The sequence below is a fragment of the Oncorhynchus keta genome, chromosome 35 (genome assembly GCF_023373465.1).
Source record: "Oncorhynchus keta strain PuntledgeMale-10-30-2019 chromosome 35, Oket_V2, whole genome shotgun sequence".
In the NCBI taxonomy this organism is placed as follows: domain Eukaryota; kingdom Metazoa; phylum Chordata; class Actinopteri; order Salmoniformes; family Salmonidae; genus Oncorhynchus; species Oncorhynchus keta.
The window spans coordinates 18263130-18280045 of NC_068455.1; the positions used below are offsets into that span (position 1 = coordinate 18263130).

General features: G+C 42.8%; 1 protein-coding gene across 2 annotated transcripts in view; it reads right to left on the minus strand.

Moving 5' to 3' along the window:
- Positions 1-16916, minus strand: part of LOC118368087 (actin-histidine N-methyltransferase-like) — a 60349-nt gene that overhangs the window by 31621 nt on the left and 11812 nt on the right. The window contains exons 1-6 of one of the 2 annotated variants that reach the window (XM_052496653.1): positions 15113-15276; positions 6496-6626; positions 6208-6300; positions 2423-2571; positions 1663-1735; positions 1213-1469 (exon numbers count right to left, since the gene is read on the minus strand). In XM_052496653.1, coding sequence (XP_052352613.1) covers positions 1213-1469; positions 1663-1735; positions 2423-2571; positions 6208-6300; positions 6496-6598 — 675 coding nt within the window. In that variant the 5' untranslated portion in view covers positions 6599-6626; positions 15113-15276. Of the gene's footprint in view, positions 1-1212; positions 1470-1662; positions 1736-2422; positions 2572-6207; positions 6301-6495; positions 6627-15112; positions 15277-16916 lie in introns of those variants that run through there. The other variant, XM_052496654.1, reaches the window with a different exon arrangement.

The window sequence follows — 16916 nt, forward strand, 5'->3', positions numbered from 1 at the left end:
ACCTGGATGACTTTGTAGGGACAGAGCACTACCACTCACCTGGATGACTTTGTAGGGACAGAGCACTACCACTCACCTGAATGACTTTGTAGGGACAGAGCACTACCACTCACCTGAATGACTTTGTAGGGACAGAGCACTACCACTCACCTGGATGACCTTGTAGGGACAGAGCACTACCACTCACCTGGATGACTTTGTAGGGACAGAGCACTACCACTCACCTGGATGACCTTGTAGGGACAGAGCACTACCACTCACCTGGATGACAGAGCACTACCACTCACCTGAATGACTTTGGGGACAGAGCACTACCACTCACCTGGATGACCTTGTAGGGACAGAGCACTACCACTCACCTGGATGACTTTGTAGGGACAGAGCACTACCACTCACCTGGATGACCTTGTAGGGACAGAGCACTACCACTCACCTGGATGACTTTGTAGGGACAGAGCACTACCACTCACCTGGATGACCTTGTAGGGACAGAGCACTACCACTCACCTGGATGACTTTGTAGGGACAGAGCACTACCACTCACCTGGATGACTTTGTAGGGACAGAGCACTACCACTCACCTGGATGACTTTGTAGGGACAGAGCACTACCACTCACCTGGATGACCTTGTAGGGACAGAGCACTACCACTCACCTGGATGACCTTGTAGGGACAGAGCACTACCACTCACCTGGATGACTTTGTAGGGACAGAGCACTACCACTCACCTGGATGACTTTGTAGGGACAGAGCACTACCACTCACCTGGATGACTTTGTAGGGACAGAGCACTACCACTCACCTGGATGACTTTGTAGGGACAGAGCACTAGGGACAGAGCACTACCACTCACCTGGATGACCTTGTAGGGACAGAGCACTACCACTCACCTGGATGACCTTGTAGGGACAGAGCACTACCACTCACCTGGATGACCTTGTAGGGACAGAGCACTACCACTCACCTGGATGACTTTGTAGGGACAGAGCACTACCACTCACCTGGATGACTTTGTAGGGACAGAGCACTACCACTCACCTGGATGACTTTGTAGGGACAGAGCACTACCACTCACCTGGATGACTTTGTAGGGAAAGAGCACTACCACTCACCTGGATGACTTTGTAGAAGTAGTGAATAGCAGAAACAGTTAGAACATGACTGTTTCTTCAGAAATCCAGTGTGTGACTGAGTACCTTCCTGCCACTCACCTGGATGACCTTGTAGAAGTATGCGTACTGCCGTGCAGTGTTCTTGTACTGGCTGAGGACGTCCGGGATGGCCTGAGTGGACAGCAGGTGGTGTACTTCTTCCTCCTCGTAATATAAGGGGGTGTCGTAGTCCCCAGGGAGGGTCTTGATGTAGGGCAGCCAGGGGGAGAAGGGGTCAGCCCGCTCACACAGCAGGTGGAGGGCCAGGGTCACGTTACCCATGGCTTGGAGAATACGGTCCTGGCTGTACAGGGGACCTGGGGGGGAGAGGGACGGTTACATAAATAATAGAGTGTGTGTGTGTGTGTGTGTGTGTGTGTGTGTGTGTGTGTAGGGGCCCCTAGGGGATGACACAGCAGGGGGGGGGTTCAAATGTCAGAGGACAAAAGCCTTATAGTCAATGAAGGGTAGGATGGCATCACAGTACAATGGCCTGACACTTCCACTAACCCAGGACAGAGTTCTTGGCTGATTCCACAGTCATCAGCATCGTCCTGGGGATCCACAGAAACAGCTCCTCTGCCTGAGAACAAAATGGACAATGACATCATATGGGAGAAAAGTTTGGCCCGGTGATTTCAGTCTACCTCAGGCTTAATGGAATGTAAGTGTTCATTATGCTTTTAAACTCTTCCGACAGTGTTACGTCACTGATTAAACTTACACCAAGACACAGAGCACCTGGGCATCATTAGAACAGCTCTGCTTGTTCGATCAGCTATAAGTGGCTGCCATTTTCAAATGTTACAAATAACAAGAACACCAACTGGAACTGTCATTCTCTTTCTGTTTCCTTCTATCCACAGTGGAACCAGTGTCGTACTTACTAAACACCATAGGGAAGAAAACTAATCGAAACGGAGGCACTACCTGCACTTGTCCAATGAGAAACTCTCATTTCAGTTGCTAAAATGTTTCGTAATGTTGTGGTTTAATAGGGAAATTTCACCTCAGGGTTTACTATGAGCAGACAAATACACAGAAAGTCTAAACTTCCTGATTCTACCAGTGACATTAAAATAAGCTTGTTCTAGCTTATGGTGTGGATAATTCTGCTGTTTATGACAAAAACCTAATGTTGTTAATACAGTAATGACTATATACCAGTGGCAGATCCAGGGTGAAATGTCCCTTTAATGAAAATGACCCAGGTGATGTTTCACCCTGACAACTACTGCCAGGAACAGAGTCCGTCCAGTTGTGGACCCACCTTGATGTCCTTGGTGGCCCTGAGGCCGAAGCCCTCGCCAGCGAAGTTAGCGATCTCAACCCCCTCGCAGGAAGCTCCACTCTCCTGAGCCCACGCCATCAGCTCCGGGAAGAACTCCTCTCTGCTGCCCTCAAATATCACAGAGATACCTGAGAGAAAGAGACACACTTATGATTCAACTATATAGACCATGGCTCAAATCAAGCTGTATGCGTCTCTGTCTCTCTGTGTATGTGTGTGTACAGTGCCTTGCGAAAGTATTCGGCCCCCTTGAACTTTGCGACCTTTTGCCACATTTCAGGCTTCAAACATAAAGATATAAAACTGTTTTTTTGTGAAGAATCAACAACAAGTGGGACACAATCATGAAGTGGAACGACATTTATTGGATATTTCAAACTTTTTTAACAAATCAAAAACTGAAAAATTGGGCGTGCAAAATTATTCAGCCCCTTTACTTTCAGTGCAGCAATCTCTCTCCAGAAGTTCAGTGAGGATCTCTAAATGATCCAATGTTGACCTAAATGACTAATGATGATAAATACAATCCAGCTGTGTGTAATCGAGTCTCCGTATAGATGCACCTGCACTGTGATAGTCTCAGAGGTCCGTTAAAAGCGCAGAGAGCATCATGAAGAACAAGGAACACACCAGGCAGGCCCGAGATACTGTTGTGAAGAAGTTTAAAGCCGGATTTGGATACAAAATATTTCCCAAGCTTTAAACATCCCAAGGAGCACTGTGCAAGCGATAATATTGAAATGGAAGGAGTATCAGACCACTGCAAATCTACCAAGACCTGGCCGTCCCTCTAAACTTTCAGCTCATACAAGGAGAAGACTGATCAGAGATGCAGCCAAGAGGCCCATGATCACTCTGGATGAACTGCAGAGATCTACAGCTGAGGTGGGAGACTCTGTCCATAGGACAACAATCAGTCGTATATTGCACAAATCTGGCCTTTATGGAAGAGTGGCAAGAAGAAAGCCATTTCTTAAAGATATCCATAAAAAGTGTTGTTTAAAGTTTGCCACAAGCCACCTGGGAGACACACCAAACATGTGGAAGAAGGAACTTTTTGGCAACAATGCAAAACGTTATGTTTGGCGTAAAAGCAACACAGCTCATCACCCTGAACACACCATCCTCACTGTCAAACATGGTGGTGGCAGCATCATGGTTTGGGCCTGCTTTTCTTCAGTAGGGAAAGGGAAGATGGTTAAAATTGATGGGAAGATGGATGGAGCCAAATACAGGACCATTCTGGAAGAAAACCTGATGGAGTCTGCAAAAGACCTGAGACTGGGACGGAGATTTGTCTTCCAACAAGACAATGATCCAAAACATAAAGCAAAATCTACAATGGAAAGGTTCAAAAATAAACATATCCAGGTGTTAGAATGGCCAAGTCAAAGTCCAGACCTGAATCCAATCGAGAATCTGTGGAAAGAACTGAAAACTGCTGTTCACAAATGCTCTCCATCCAACCTCACTGAGCTCGAGCTGTTTTGCAAGGAGGAATGGGAAAAATTTTCAGTCTCTCGATGTGCAAAACTGATAGAGACATACCCCAAGCGACTTACAGCTGTCATCGCAGCAAAAGGTGGCGCTACAAAGTATTAACTTAAGGGGGTTGAATAATTTTGCACGCCCAATTTTTCAGTTTTTGATTTGTTAAAAAGGTTTGAAATACCCAATAAATGTCGTTCTACTTCATGATTGTGTCCCACTTGTTGTTGATTCTTCACAAAAAAAATACAGTTTTATATCTTTATGTTTGAAGCCTGAAATGTGGCAAAAGGTCGCAAAGTTCAAGGGGGCCGAATACTTTCGCAAGGCACTGTATGTGTGTGTGTGTGTGTACACATGCTTTACTATACTTGTGAGCAATGTTCCCTCAAAACATTTTCTGGCACTGAGCAAATCTCAGGTGTGCCGAGCCAAAAAGTGGAATGTTGTGAAAATTATGTGCAACTTCCGGTGTGCGTTTACTGTGAACACAGGCTGTACCCGCTTTAAGTTACAGTTTAGCAGTAGTCAAGTAGGCTACTGTGGCTATTTGATAATAATGAAGGCCTATCAGAGTGGCCTACCATCAAAAACAATGGAGAAACTGCATCCCATAACATGGAAAATAGCTGTTCTTTAATTCAGCCTACATTGGAAATACCTGCTCGATCCTTCTGTGTTCAACGTAGGTCTACATTCCATAAAAAACATACAGGGCTTGACGTTAACCTATTTATTCACTTGTCCTTCAGACAAGGTGACTGAAAATGTTGTGTTGTTTAATGCAAGAAACCACTTTACAAAATAAAATGAAACATTATTACAGAGAATCAGACAAATTATGCTACCCTCTGCCTATTGGCTACATAGCTTATTCAAGCCTGTCTCAAAATACAACACTGTCCCTTTAAGAGAAAAAAAGCTATTTATATTACTCTCTTTTCAAAGATGGCTAGAAATACACACATTTTATGCACTTGTAGGAAGCAATCTCTCCCCCATTGCTGACCACACATGATCTATAACTGGGCTATTAACTCACTAACTAGCAAAGGATATGAACAAATGTACGAATGTGCACACATGGCTACATGCAGCCTCCGCTTTGATCTCAAAACAAGCACATCTACTGTCGATCGCTCATGCTGTAAATGTAACAGGGTTATATTGGCGATTCCCCTTGCCACTTTATTGCTAAGCCAATGGGGTTTTGGTTTGAGTTTGTCTTGCCTTCACCTACCCAACATGGCAACTTATTGGCTGGTTTGCGTAGCTTGCTTACGAGGGGGGATGTTCCAGTTGGAATCGTCCCAGTGAACAAGCACCAAACCAGCGGTAAGTTGTTGGTTGCAAAGCACTGTATGTCAAAGGCGATTTTATACTCCCAAGTGATGATTTAAATGTACAATTTATATCAAATTGTTTGTAAATGTGATTCGAACATTACACATAAGATGCAGCGGTTTTTGGAGAGTATTTGTTGTGCATTTTGTTGTAAAGAATTCCCGCCAGTACTAGCTAGCAACTTACTGTGTCTGGTGGGGGGAGGTTCATATATTTTGTACAGTGCGTGAGTGCAGAGTTGGATGGTGAGATGTGCATTGCCTGACGTGCAATCTTGTGCCGTTCCTAACAGAATAAATCTACATGACTGGTGCTACATGTTGGAGTTCAGTGTCGATGACTGATTGTACACAACGCAAGAAGAGTACTGTTACATAAACACAGTCCAGTTCAAAGTAAATGGCACAGATCCACATATGGAAATGGTCTATTTGTATATAGGCCTACTGCAGCTCTGATTGGTTATGGTGCACCAATCTGTGAAGAGTACGGGCCTGGGTCACGTGTGTCAATGCAATAGAACCCTACTCTGATCCGTTCTGCCTCCAACAGAATATATTGCATAGTTCGTTTTGTTTCTGTATATTGCCTTTAACGTGGCTAATATTTAGTTGATTCGATCACAATTCCCACAGTAAAGGGAAACGTTGATGTGTTAACTAACAGGGAAAACTCTAGAAAGTTTAGTGAAGTTCAATCTCATGCTTCTCTGTGTGGGCTGACAATTATTCTGTGAGGAAGCCCCAGAGGAGGTGCGCGCCTGCGCGCAGCTTAGAGGGAACATTACTTGTGAGTAACAGGCGTCCTCACAAGAACTGTAAATAAACTCAAATTCAGAGAAGTGAGAACATTTTGCCGGTCCTCACTTAGAAAAAAAAAGGCTATTTTAGGCTTAGGGGTTAGAATTAGGGTTTGTCTGTGATCCAGCCTACCTTTCTGTTTCTTCCTGATCTTCTCCACCAGTCCTCGTATCTGGATATACTCCTCCCACTCTTTCCCTGGAGAAGGGGCAGCACTGCTGCATTCTAATGGGATAGACATACATATCACACGATAAGTTACATAGCTACAAAAATCACATAAAGCCTGTTTCCCAGACACAGATCAAACCTAAGAACTCTCAATGGAACATGCTTTTTATTCTTATGGGTCTTAGTCAAAAGTAGTACACTATTATAGCAGAAATGGGTTGCCATTTGGGACGCAGCGTTGGAACATACTCTGTAGGAGGTCTGAGATTAGGTTCATCATCTCTTTGGGAGAGACCACGGCTGTGGCGCCTGTCCCCGACTTCTGAGTCTTCACTCTACTCTTCCTTCCCATGGTGCAGCTGGTCAGAGCAGGGCAGGGACTGAGAAGGAGAGACAGACAACACTAAGTCAGCTGGTCAGAGCAGGGCAGGGGAGGAGAGACAGACAGCACTAAGTCAGCTGGTCAGAGCAGGGCAGGGGCAAGGAAGGAGAGACAGACAGCACTAAGTCAATCACTCATCTAAAGTGGATTCTTGAGAGAGACAGGAAGAGAAGAAACATTTCTTAATCAAAACAAACCAGATTTTTTTGTGCAGGTCGTATTCACAGACGAAGAAAAAAATAACTGAAGCAATGAGGGACAAATAACATGAACTTGTCCAATAAAAACATGCTCCGGTGTGTACTAATTATTGACCCAGTCAACAAAATAGGATAAGCGTTCCATTCCCAGCGCTCGTGAGCACAAAGAAAAGTTGTATCTACATGCAATGACCACTAGAGGGCACAAGACACTGCAAAATCTAAACTGGGCCAATGCCTTCAGAGTTAAAGGGATACTTATGGATTTTGGCATGCTAGTACATCCAGACATTGAGCTAACGCTGGTTAGCATTGGCTCACGAAACTACCTCTAACTTCCTTCATACTAGAAACAGAGACATAAAAATGGTATCCTCACTGCCAAAATCCCAAAGCATCCCTTTAATGTCAAAGCTTCAAGGCATAGTGGTTGGCTAGGCATGTAAAACAAGAGGATATTTTTGTTCATATTGGCTCAATATCAATCCCACATCTACTCTTGATAGTTAAGGGGAAGAACAGGTGCCTATATAAAAATCATACACAGATTTCTCAAGAGAAAACGTTCAATTGTGCTTTAATACTTCAACTGAGAGGACTTACATCATCATAACAGACTACTATGATATTAGCCAAGTATCCGGTATGTATCCTGTATACCCATTGTTTGTGTTTCTGCAGGTCAACAAGCCTTTCCTGAGAAAACTGAAAGAATAATTATACTATTCTGCTATGTCATCCTGATTAAAATTATACTATTCTGCTATGTCATCCTGATTAACAAATGTTGATATGCTGATAAGGGCATTGGGCTAAAAATGGTGTACCAGCAGTTCTTGGCTGATAACCTTGTCCTTATGCAAGTGTGGAGTAGGCTATGCACTACTGTCCCCGCCTGTTGTACTGGGGAATCTCAATTCCAGAGGCTTAACCAACACTGGAAATAAATTACGTTGTTTCAACTAACTGGCTCCACAGACTTTAATTATTATTATTTTTTATTTTTTTTCAGTCAAAGTGTTACCTGAACTTAACATTTTTAGTTGTCCCAAACTTAGCTCCAACATGAGAAAACGTAGGCAAAAATTCAGTTAAAAAGTAAATATCAGCTCTGTTAAAAATACAGTCAAAAGAAAATATTTTGCAAACTGATTAAGGAGTAATATTAAAACAGAATAATACGCTCCACCAACAGTAGACAATTATACAGAAAAACCTCAAATGGCTTAAATAATAAATCAAATGAATGATGAGAGAAAGGTCAGATTACCTAATAATGACACAGGTCAGAATGCCATGAACCAAGAGGTTGCGAGTTCAAATCCCAGGTGAGGACATGTTGAATAATAATGACTGTATAAATGAATATGCACAATGTAATCATGTATGTTAACGCGTGTCAAATATGTACGTTGAAAACATTGTATGTTAAAAGCACAGCTTATGTGCATGTAAACAGTTGCACAGATATTTTTAGTTAAGATGCCCAAATAATAATTAATAGCTGATCCAACAATTGAGACAAGTTGAGCAAACATAGTATTTTAAATTGACTTCTCAAATTGGAGATAAATTTGGGGCAACATTTTATTTTTTTGTTCAGGTAACACTTGGACTGAAAAGTTGAGTAAACAAAAAAGGCTGTGGAGCCAGTTAATAAATAATAATTTGTGGGTGTTTATTTTTTTTTACAGTGAATATCTGAGAGTGTAAACATTCTAGAATGTTCTACTTAGTTTTCAGTCTAGTAGTGAGCGATATGAGCGTCTCATGCAAAAGAATACCAGTAAACGACATTGCCATGGTAACCTGTGCCTTTGCCAGATTAAAACAGCCTCAAGCAGTCAGTAGAAATAAACATGGTGTCACACAGAGAGAGAAACTACAGTACAATGCCTGTGGTCCAATGTCACAGGCCTACTCTAGTAAACCGACAATGTACAGGGCTCTACAATGCTACAATTTTCAGGGCATATGTGCCTACATATTTTGCTGTGCTACATGGAATTTTTAATTTGGGATTAAGGATTTTTGTAAGGATTTCTACGCTTTCCCACAGCCTCAGTAGTATGCGAAAGTGGTGGCACAGAAAGAAAGGACAAGTTAGAGCTTCTTCAGGAGATGAGCTTCAAAAGTAGCTATGATTCATAGTCTGTGTTTACACAAACAGACCATTTGGATTTTTTTTCCCCACTAAATTGGTCTTTTTACCAATCACATCAGATCTTTTCACATCAGATATTTTTCAGAGCTGGTCTGATTGGTCAAAAGACCAATTAGTGGAAAAAAATATCTGAATTGGGCTGCCTGTGTAAACACAGCTATGTAGGCCCGATTTAGACTGTATCTCAATCTTAAAAAAAAAAAAATTCTGGGGCTCCTAAATCCTGTATTCTGTAATTGCTGTCAATTGTTATCACTAAAAGGGCCAATCTCTACTAACTACATACATTTTTGGACTTATCAATGAATGATATAAACCCATTCAGTGTTTCCCTTTCATGCAGTTGTGCACCAACACTGCAATTACATTTTTTAAGTCTGTGTAAACTTAAAACGAATACAACCAGATATAAAATATGTAGAAAAGATAATGGGGCAATATATTTTTTTTAAATCAGATCATTTTTGAGGACTAACAATCACCAAAATCAAAACGAGACAGTCAGGGAGAATCTAAAATTCCCCAAATGTCATGGCATGTAGCCCCCATTGATTTTATAATGTTTTAGTCACTCAGATAGCATAAACACACATAAGCATGGCAAAATGTGTAGAATTGCAGCAAATTAGCTTTAAAACAAAATGTATAGAATTGCAGGACTCCGATTCCAATTTACGCTGAGATTCCGATTTTTCACTTTGAAATGTATTGCAAAAAACATTTCAAAAGTTTAACAAACCATACACCTCTATGCACAAACGACAAAACAATTTACACAGTAAATAAAATTAACTTTGTATCTGCACAGTCCTTCAAGTAAATGTGTTTTTGGCAAATTAGCAAATTGTTAAAAGTAGTCATTGTGCATAGAATTGTATGGTTTGTTAAACTGAAATCAAATGGTTTTTCTTTGGCATACATTTTAAAGTGAAAGATCTGAATCTCAGCGTAATTCCATTACCATGGAACTTGCCCTCAGGTGAATGAAACTTCATCTTTTGTAAAAATGAAACAAGAAGTTATTTTTATTTTTTAACAGTATTAGGCTGCTATGTCCTTCACATTGGCATACTGATTGCTTTAAATAGCCACGGTAGTAGTGTCAAAGCTCAGTTAGCATTACATATGTGGACATTTTAGGAGTCATGTTTATTCATCATTCCCCTCTTCAGCTGCCTCGCTCCCTTCCCTCTTCGTCTCTCTACTCACCCTCTCAAGTCAAGCCTTCTCTACTCACTCACCCTAACTTCCTCTCTCGCTCTCTCTTCACTTTCTCTGTCACCTTTTAAACCCTATTCCTCTCAGAGGAGGCTGGTGGGAGGAACTATAGGAGGATGGGCTGATTGTAAAGACTGGAATGGAATAAATGGAACGGTATCAAACATCAACATATGGAAACCACGTTTGCCTCCATTCCATTGAATCTATTCCAGCAATTACAATGAGCCCATCCTCCTATAGCGCATGCCACCAGCCTCCTTTGATATCCTCCCTCTCGCTCTCACTTTGTCAACTGCTCTTCTTGCAGCTCCTCGCAAAGGGCAAAGAAATCCGAGACTCAACCACAATCACAACAGTTCAAAGTCAGTTTTGGCAGCAAGAAACTTTACTTTCCAACAGCACATCTGCTCTGAAGGGAAATAAATGGGCACTGAGTGTGCCTGCCTTTCACAGACACAGCAGCACCACTGTATACATGTGCCAGTTGAAATACAGTTGATGCTGCCACACAATTTAGGCTTATTCCAGGTAATATTGGGGACAGAGGATAAATAAGACACAGTGGGACAGCTGCTTGTATGGTTATGGGTGTATTCCAAACGGTCCTATGGGCCCTGGCCATTTGAGATGGACCCTATGGCCTAGCCAAGAGCTCGGTGCAGGGCCAAGGAGGACAGCTGTCACAGCACCATGTGACGGCCTGTCGTTATGCTGTCTTCCTGTTCTTAACATTCAGGCTATAGGCTGACAACAGTGGCTGGGGGAGTGAGAATAGAGAATGGGAGTCTCCTAAATCCTTTTAACAACATGCATGTCGTAGTGACATACACTGAGATAGTAGAGTACAGGCCTCGGTGTAATGCTCATTCCTTCGACGATAAACGTGAATCTGACCATCACCGTGACTCATCAGTGAAGAGCGCTTTTTGCCAGTCCTGTCTGGTCCAGCGACGGTGGGTTTGTGCCCATAGGCGACGTTGTTGCCGGCGATGTCTAGCGAGGACCTGCCTTACAACAGGCCTACAAGCCCTCAGTCCAGCCTCTCAGCCTATTGCAGACAGTCTGAGCACTGATGGAGGGATTGTGCAACTCGGGCAGTTGTTGTTGCCATCCTGTACCTGTCCTGCAGGTGTGAGGTTCAGATGTAACGATCCTGTGCAGGTGTTGTTACACGTGGTCTGCCAATGCGAGGACGATCAGCTGTCCGTCCTGTCTCCCTGTAGTGCTGTCTCAGGCGTCTCACAGTACGGACATTGCAATTTATTGCCCTGGCCACATCTGCAGTCATCGTGCCTCTTTGCAGCATGCCTAAGGCACGTTCATGCAGATGAGCAGGGACCCTGGGCATCTTTCTTTTGGTGTTATACAGAGAGTCAGTAGAAAGACCTCTTTAGTGTCCTAAGTTTTCATAACTGTGACCTTAATTGCCTACCGTCTGTAAGCTGTTAGTTTCTTAACGACCGTTCCCCAGGTGCATGTTTATTAATTGTTTATGGTTCATTGAACAAGCATGGGAAACCGTGTTTAACCCCTTTACAATGAAGAGCTGTGAAGTTATTTGGATTTTTACAAATTATCTTTGAAAGACAGGGTCCTGAAAAAGGGACATTTCTTTATTTGCTGAGTTTATAAAGGTGTTGTAGAAAGGAATCACTTGGGTGATATTAAACATCATTGTTGGTGTCTGGGATTTGGGACAGCCTAAATGTGACATTCAAATCCCAATTAAACAGTGTGCAGGCTAAACTCCAACCCTCTTCTTCCACTCAAATGGACAAAGGCTTTGACCCCCTTTCAGTGGTTTTGGCCACTAGCATGCCATGTTATTGTTCACTAGCTCTGGCCCTTGACACTGTTTGAAAGGTTGCCAAGAATCCTCCACCAACACAATCAAGTATGCATCCATTAGGACCAACCAGACCAAATGAGGCATCAGTGAATCAAAGTTCCAAACCCTAAACTACCCTACTGTAAGTCACAAAATGGAGGGGTGATAGTTCCCTCTAAAAATCAACATTTATTGATTGTTGTCAGACCCTCCATTTGGCTGGATCTCCACAACCAACATACAGTTGGTTATTGTCCTGTTGAAAGGTGAATGTCTCCCAGTGTCTGTTAGAAAGCAGACTGAATCAAGTTCTGCTCTAGAATTTTGCCTGTGATTAGCTCTATTACGCTGCCAAAGGTGCTTCAACAAAGTACTGAGTAAAGAATCTTTTTTCTCATGGTCAGAATCCTTCAGGTGCCTTTTGGAAAACTCCAAGTGGGCTGTCATGTGCCTTTTACTGAGGAGTGGCTTCCCTCTGGCCACCCTACCATAAAGGTAAACTGGTGGAGTGCTGCAGAGATGGGAGAACCTTCCAGAAGAACAATCATCTCCAGAGAGTAACTCTGGAGCTCTGTCAGTGGCCATCAGGTTCTTGGTTACCTCCCTGACCAAGTCCCTTCTCCATTTAAGAATGAAGGAGGCCATTGTATTCTTGGGGACCTTGCTGCAGACATTTGTTGTGTACCCTTCCCCAGATGTGTGCCTCGACACAAGTGTCTTGCAGCCCTTCGAACAATTCCTTCCAAGCCACGAGTTTGTTTTTGCTCTGACATACACTGTCAACTGTGGGACCTTATATAGACAGGTGTGTGCCTTCCCAAATCATGTCCAATCAATTGAATTTACCATAGGTGAACTCCAATCAAATTGTAGAAAGGATGATCAATGGAAACAGGATACACCTGAGCTCAATTGAGTCTCATAGCAAAGGGTCTGAATACTTATGTAAATAAGGTATTTACATTTTCTTGTTTTAATAAATTAGCAAAAATGTTTAAAAACCTGTTTTCACTTTGTCATTATGGGGTATTGTGTGTAGATTGATGAGGAATTTTGTTAGAATAAGGCTGTAAAGTAACAAAATGTGGAAAAAGGAGTCTGAATACATTCCGGATGCACTGTGGGGTTGCTACAACCTAGCCTAAAAATTCAAGTTTATAATGTAGGTCCACGGGTCAAGATACAAATTGAAGTAATCAAGGTGTGTTGGTTAGCCTTAGCCAGCTAGCTATCAAGGTGTGTTGGTTAGCCTTAGCCAGCTAGCTATCAAGGTGTGTTGGTTAGCCTTAGCCAGCTAGCTATCAAGGTGTGTTGGTTAGCCTTAGCCAGCTAGCTATCAAGGTGTGTTGGTTAGCCTTAGCCAGCTAGCTATCAAGGTGTGTTGGTTAGCCTTAGCCAGCTAGCTATCAAGGTGTGTTGGTTAGCCTTAGCCAGCTAGCTATCAAGGTGTGTTGGTTAGCTAGCCAGCTAGCTATCAAGGTGTGTTGGTTAGCCTTAGCCAGCTAGCTATCAAGGTGTGTTGGTTAGCCTTAGCCAGCTAGCTATCAAGGTGTGTTGGTTAGCCTTAGCCAGCTAGCTATCAAGGTGTGTTGGTTAGCCTTAGCCAGCTAGCTATCAAGGTGTGTTGGTTAGCCTTAGCCAGCTAGCTATCAAGGTGTGTTGGTTAGCCTTAGCCAGCTAGCTATCAAGGTGTGTTGGTTAGCCTTAGCCAGCTAGCTATCAAGGTGTGTTGGTTAGCCTTAGCCAGCTAGCTATCAAGGTGTGTTGGTTAGCCTTAGCCAGCTAGCTATCAAGGTGTGTTGGTTAGCCTTAGCCAGCTAGCTATCAAGGTGTGTTGGTTAGCCTTAGCCAGCTAGCTATCAAGGTGTGTTGGTTAGCCTTAGCCAGCAAGCTAACATAAATATCATTCCTCTCTGATTGAGCCGGGTGTTTGAGCTAGCTAAGTAAGTGAAAAAAATAATGAAATATGGAGCTCTCTTGCAGCTGCTTCAACGTAATTTTTGAAGAAATTAATTTGTTCAAAACTGGCCTCCCTCTCTGAGTGAACTACTCAACACATTTTATGCACTGCAGTACTAGCTTTATTCTCTGATCCTTTGATTGGATGGGCAACATGTCAGTTTATGCTGCTAGAGCTCTGATAGGTTGGAGGACGTCATTTGGATGTCATCATAATTACTGTGCAAGTCTATGGAAGGGTGTGAGAATCATGAGCCTCCTAGGTTTTGTACTGAAGTCAATGTACCCAGAGGAGGACAGAAAATAGCTGGTGACGTGAATGTATAGTACAGCTGTATCTAAAAAAGGATAACTTTCTAAATGTTTCAATAGGATGGTCCTCCCCTTACTCCTCTGAGGAGCCTCCACTGGTTTAAATATCACTCTATTCAACATTCTGTCTTGTAGAGACTTTCATTTTTTTTATAGCAACTTCTTTCAGACTGAGAGCATGGAGTAACCATGGTAACAGTCTGTTTTGACAAGCTGGCCACCAATCCAGGATTGTTGAACATTATAAAAAGGGCTTTATTCATCCTGACTTCCCTCAGGGAAGCTTGTTGCTTTAAACTAGCTAATCAAGTCCACTGTACTGGCTAGTTCGCAGGATACAGTTCACTTTAAAACAATTTCCCAGACCAACTGTACTAGCTAGCTTTTCAGCTAGGTCTGTCAAGCTATCTAGGGAGCCAACTGAATCACGCCATCAAACTGGCTAACAGTCGTGGTTTTGCAGTGTACTGTAGCAGACGAGCCCATTCATTTCCCTTGTCCAAGAAACATATCGTAGAATGTGATTATCAAACTAGTACGTTAAGGTCTCTCGCTCCTTAGTATATAGAAATGGGAAACAACCTGCAACAATAGTGTTTTTGAAAGGCAAAATTATAACACACACACTTGCTAGTTAGCTAACCAGCTAGCTTGGCTGGCAAAAATGAAAGCGACGTTCGCGCCGCAATGCAGGAGTGACAGGTAAAGCTTTAGCTAAATGGCAAGCATAATGACTAGTAATATCAAACAGTAATTGCATGCACATAATTGCTAATAACTTGCTTTATAAACTAAGTTACCTTGTAATTGAGTACAGTAGCTAGTTCCTCTCCTGTCAAACTGGAATTCAAGCCTCTTGCACAAGGTAGGGGAGCAAAACCTAACGTGGATGTTGATTTGGGCGAGCCACGAATGTAACATGTTTTTTCTAACAATTTGATTGGATCACAAACGTTCTACACCCACGTAAACAATGTTATCTTTCTTGATTTGTATTGGTTGTTGGTAAGTGTGCGCTTCTTCATTTCTCTGCCTATTGGCACATCTTTGACGGGTTCTTCGTACGGATTGGTCAAAATGATCAGATTTCGCGAATGGCAGTTTGGCTTCGGAACGTCAACACAAAAACCATCCCTTCGTGGTTTGTGATTGGACGTTTACTTCAGGGGATTTAAAAGTATCATAAATTGTTATTTTTCCGGCGGGTCGCTTGAAAAGTCTTACAAAGCGGTTTTGGAGAGCGTGAAATCCGGTGGAGGTGGTTGAGCAACATTTGATTGTGACTGGAGCAGAGATGAATGGAAAGTTAGGAGGTATGAGTTTAGAGTGCGGGATGAGTCTATTGGTGGAAAGGGTGGATCTATCGGTGGAAAGGGTGGAGGTAGAGTAGTGGGAGTAAAGGTTCAGAGTGCAGTGTTGTACTGAGAGTGTTCAAGTTGTTGGTGAAATCTAAGGACGAGGGCGGAGTCACTCCGATCGCGTAGATTGGGCTCGGGATTTGGAGAGTAAAGCAGGATATGTTGCTGGAGTTCGTCAATAGTAAACAGCATGACAAGGAGCTCCAACTCAAGCATTCTTCTTCTTCTGTGGGTTTTATGGCGGACTACAACCCACGAGGCTGTATTGCTGTCAACAACGTGTTGAACCCCCCCGAAAAAAATCCACAGGTAATAGTGAAACTAACTTAAACCACCCCAATAAAAATAGCACATTGCCAAACAAACAAAACTCCCACTTCTTTTTTCCATATCTCCCTTCCCTGAGAGGGTGGTACGGCTTGTGCCAATATTCCATGTATCTCCTTCACTGAGAAATCTTTCAGCCCCAGGAACCGCTCTGCTGCATCCACTATGATTTCTATCTTCCTGGACCTTCTCTCCACCTTGGCAGTGCCATTAATTACCATAGCTATAAAGGCCACAAAGTCCACCTTCTTAACCTTTAAAATGTCAGGATCCTGCTGGTGAAAGGAAACCCCTGCATCCTGCAGTGTAGGCCCACCACCATGGACTCTTCTGATGCACCATTCAAACCCTCAACTCTTTTCACAGCTGCTGCTGCATATGAAATGCTCTGTACAGCCCTGACTTTGGCTCCCTCATTCTCTTTCACCCTTATGGGGCATTCAAAAGACGTGGCTTCATGGTTCCCACCGCAATTACAACATCACATATTCATCACTTTTATAACACATATGTTCTTTTCCACAACTTTGACATCTCGGCTTCTCCCTTCTGCAAACACTTGATACATGACCAAAAGCTTTAAAATGATCACACTGCATTGTTCTTGGGATAAATGCTCTGACTGTAGTTAATCTACTCTAACTGCACTTGAGTAGGGAGAGACTCCATATCAAAAAAGAACAGATAGACTTCACTTTTTCACCATTCACCACACGATTCATTTGACGTGCTTCAATCACTCCAGGAATACTTTTTATCTCTTCAAAATCGACTTCCAACGAGATGCCAGACATAACACCCTTGAGGGGTGCCCTGTTCCGAAGAGACACACTTCAAACTTCAAAGCATTTCACTACACCTGCAATAACATCTACTAAACACATGTATGTGACCAATAAGATTTGATTTGATTTATCAA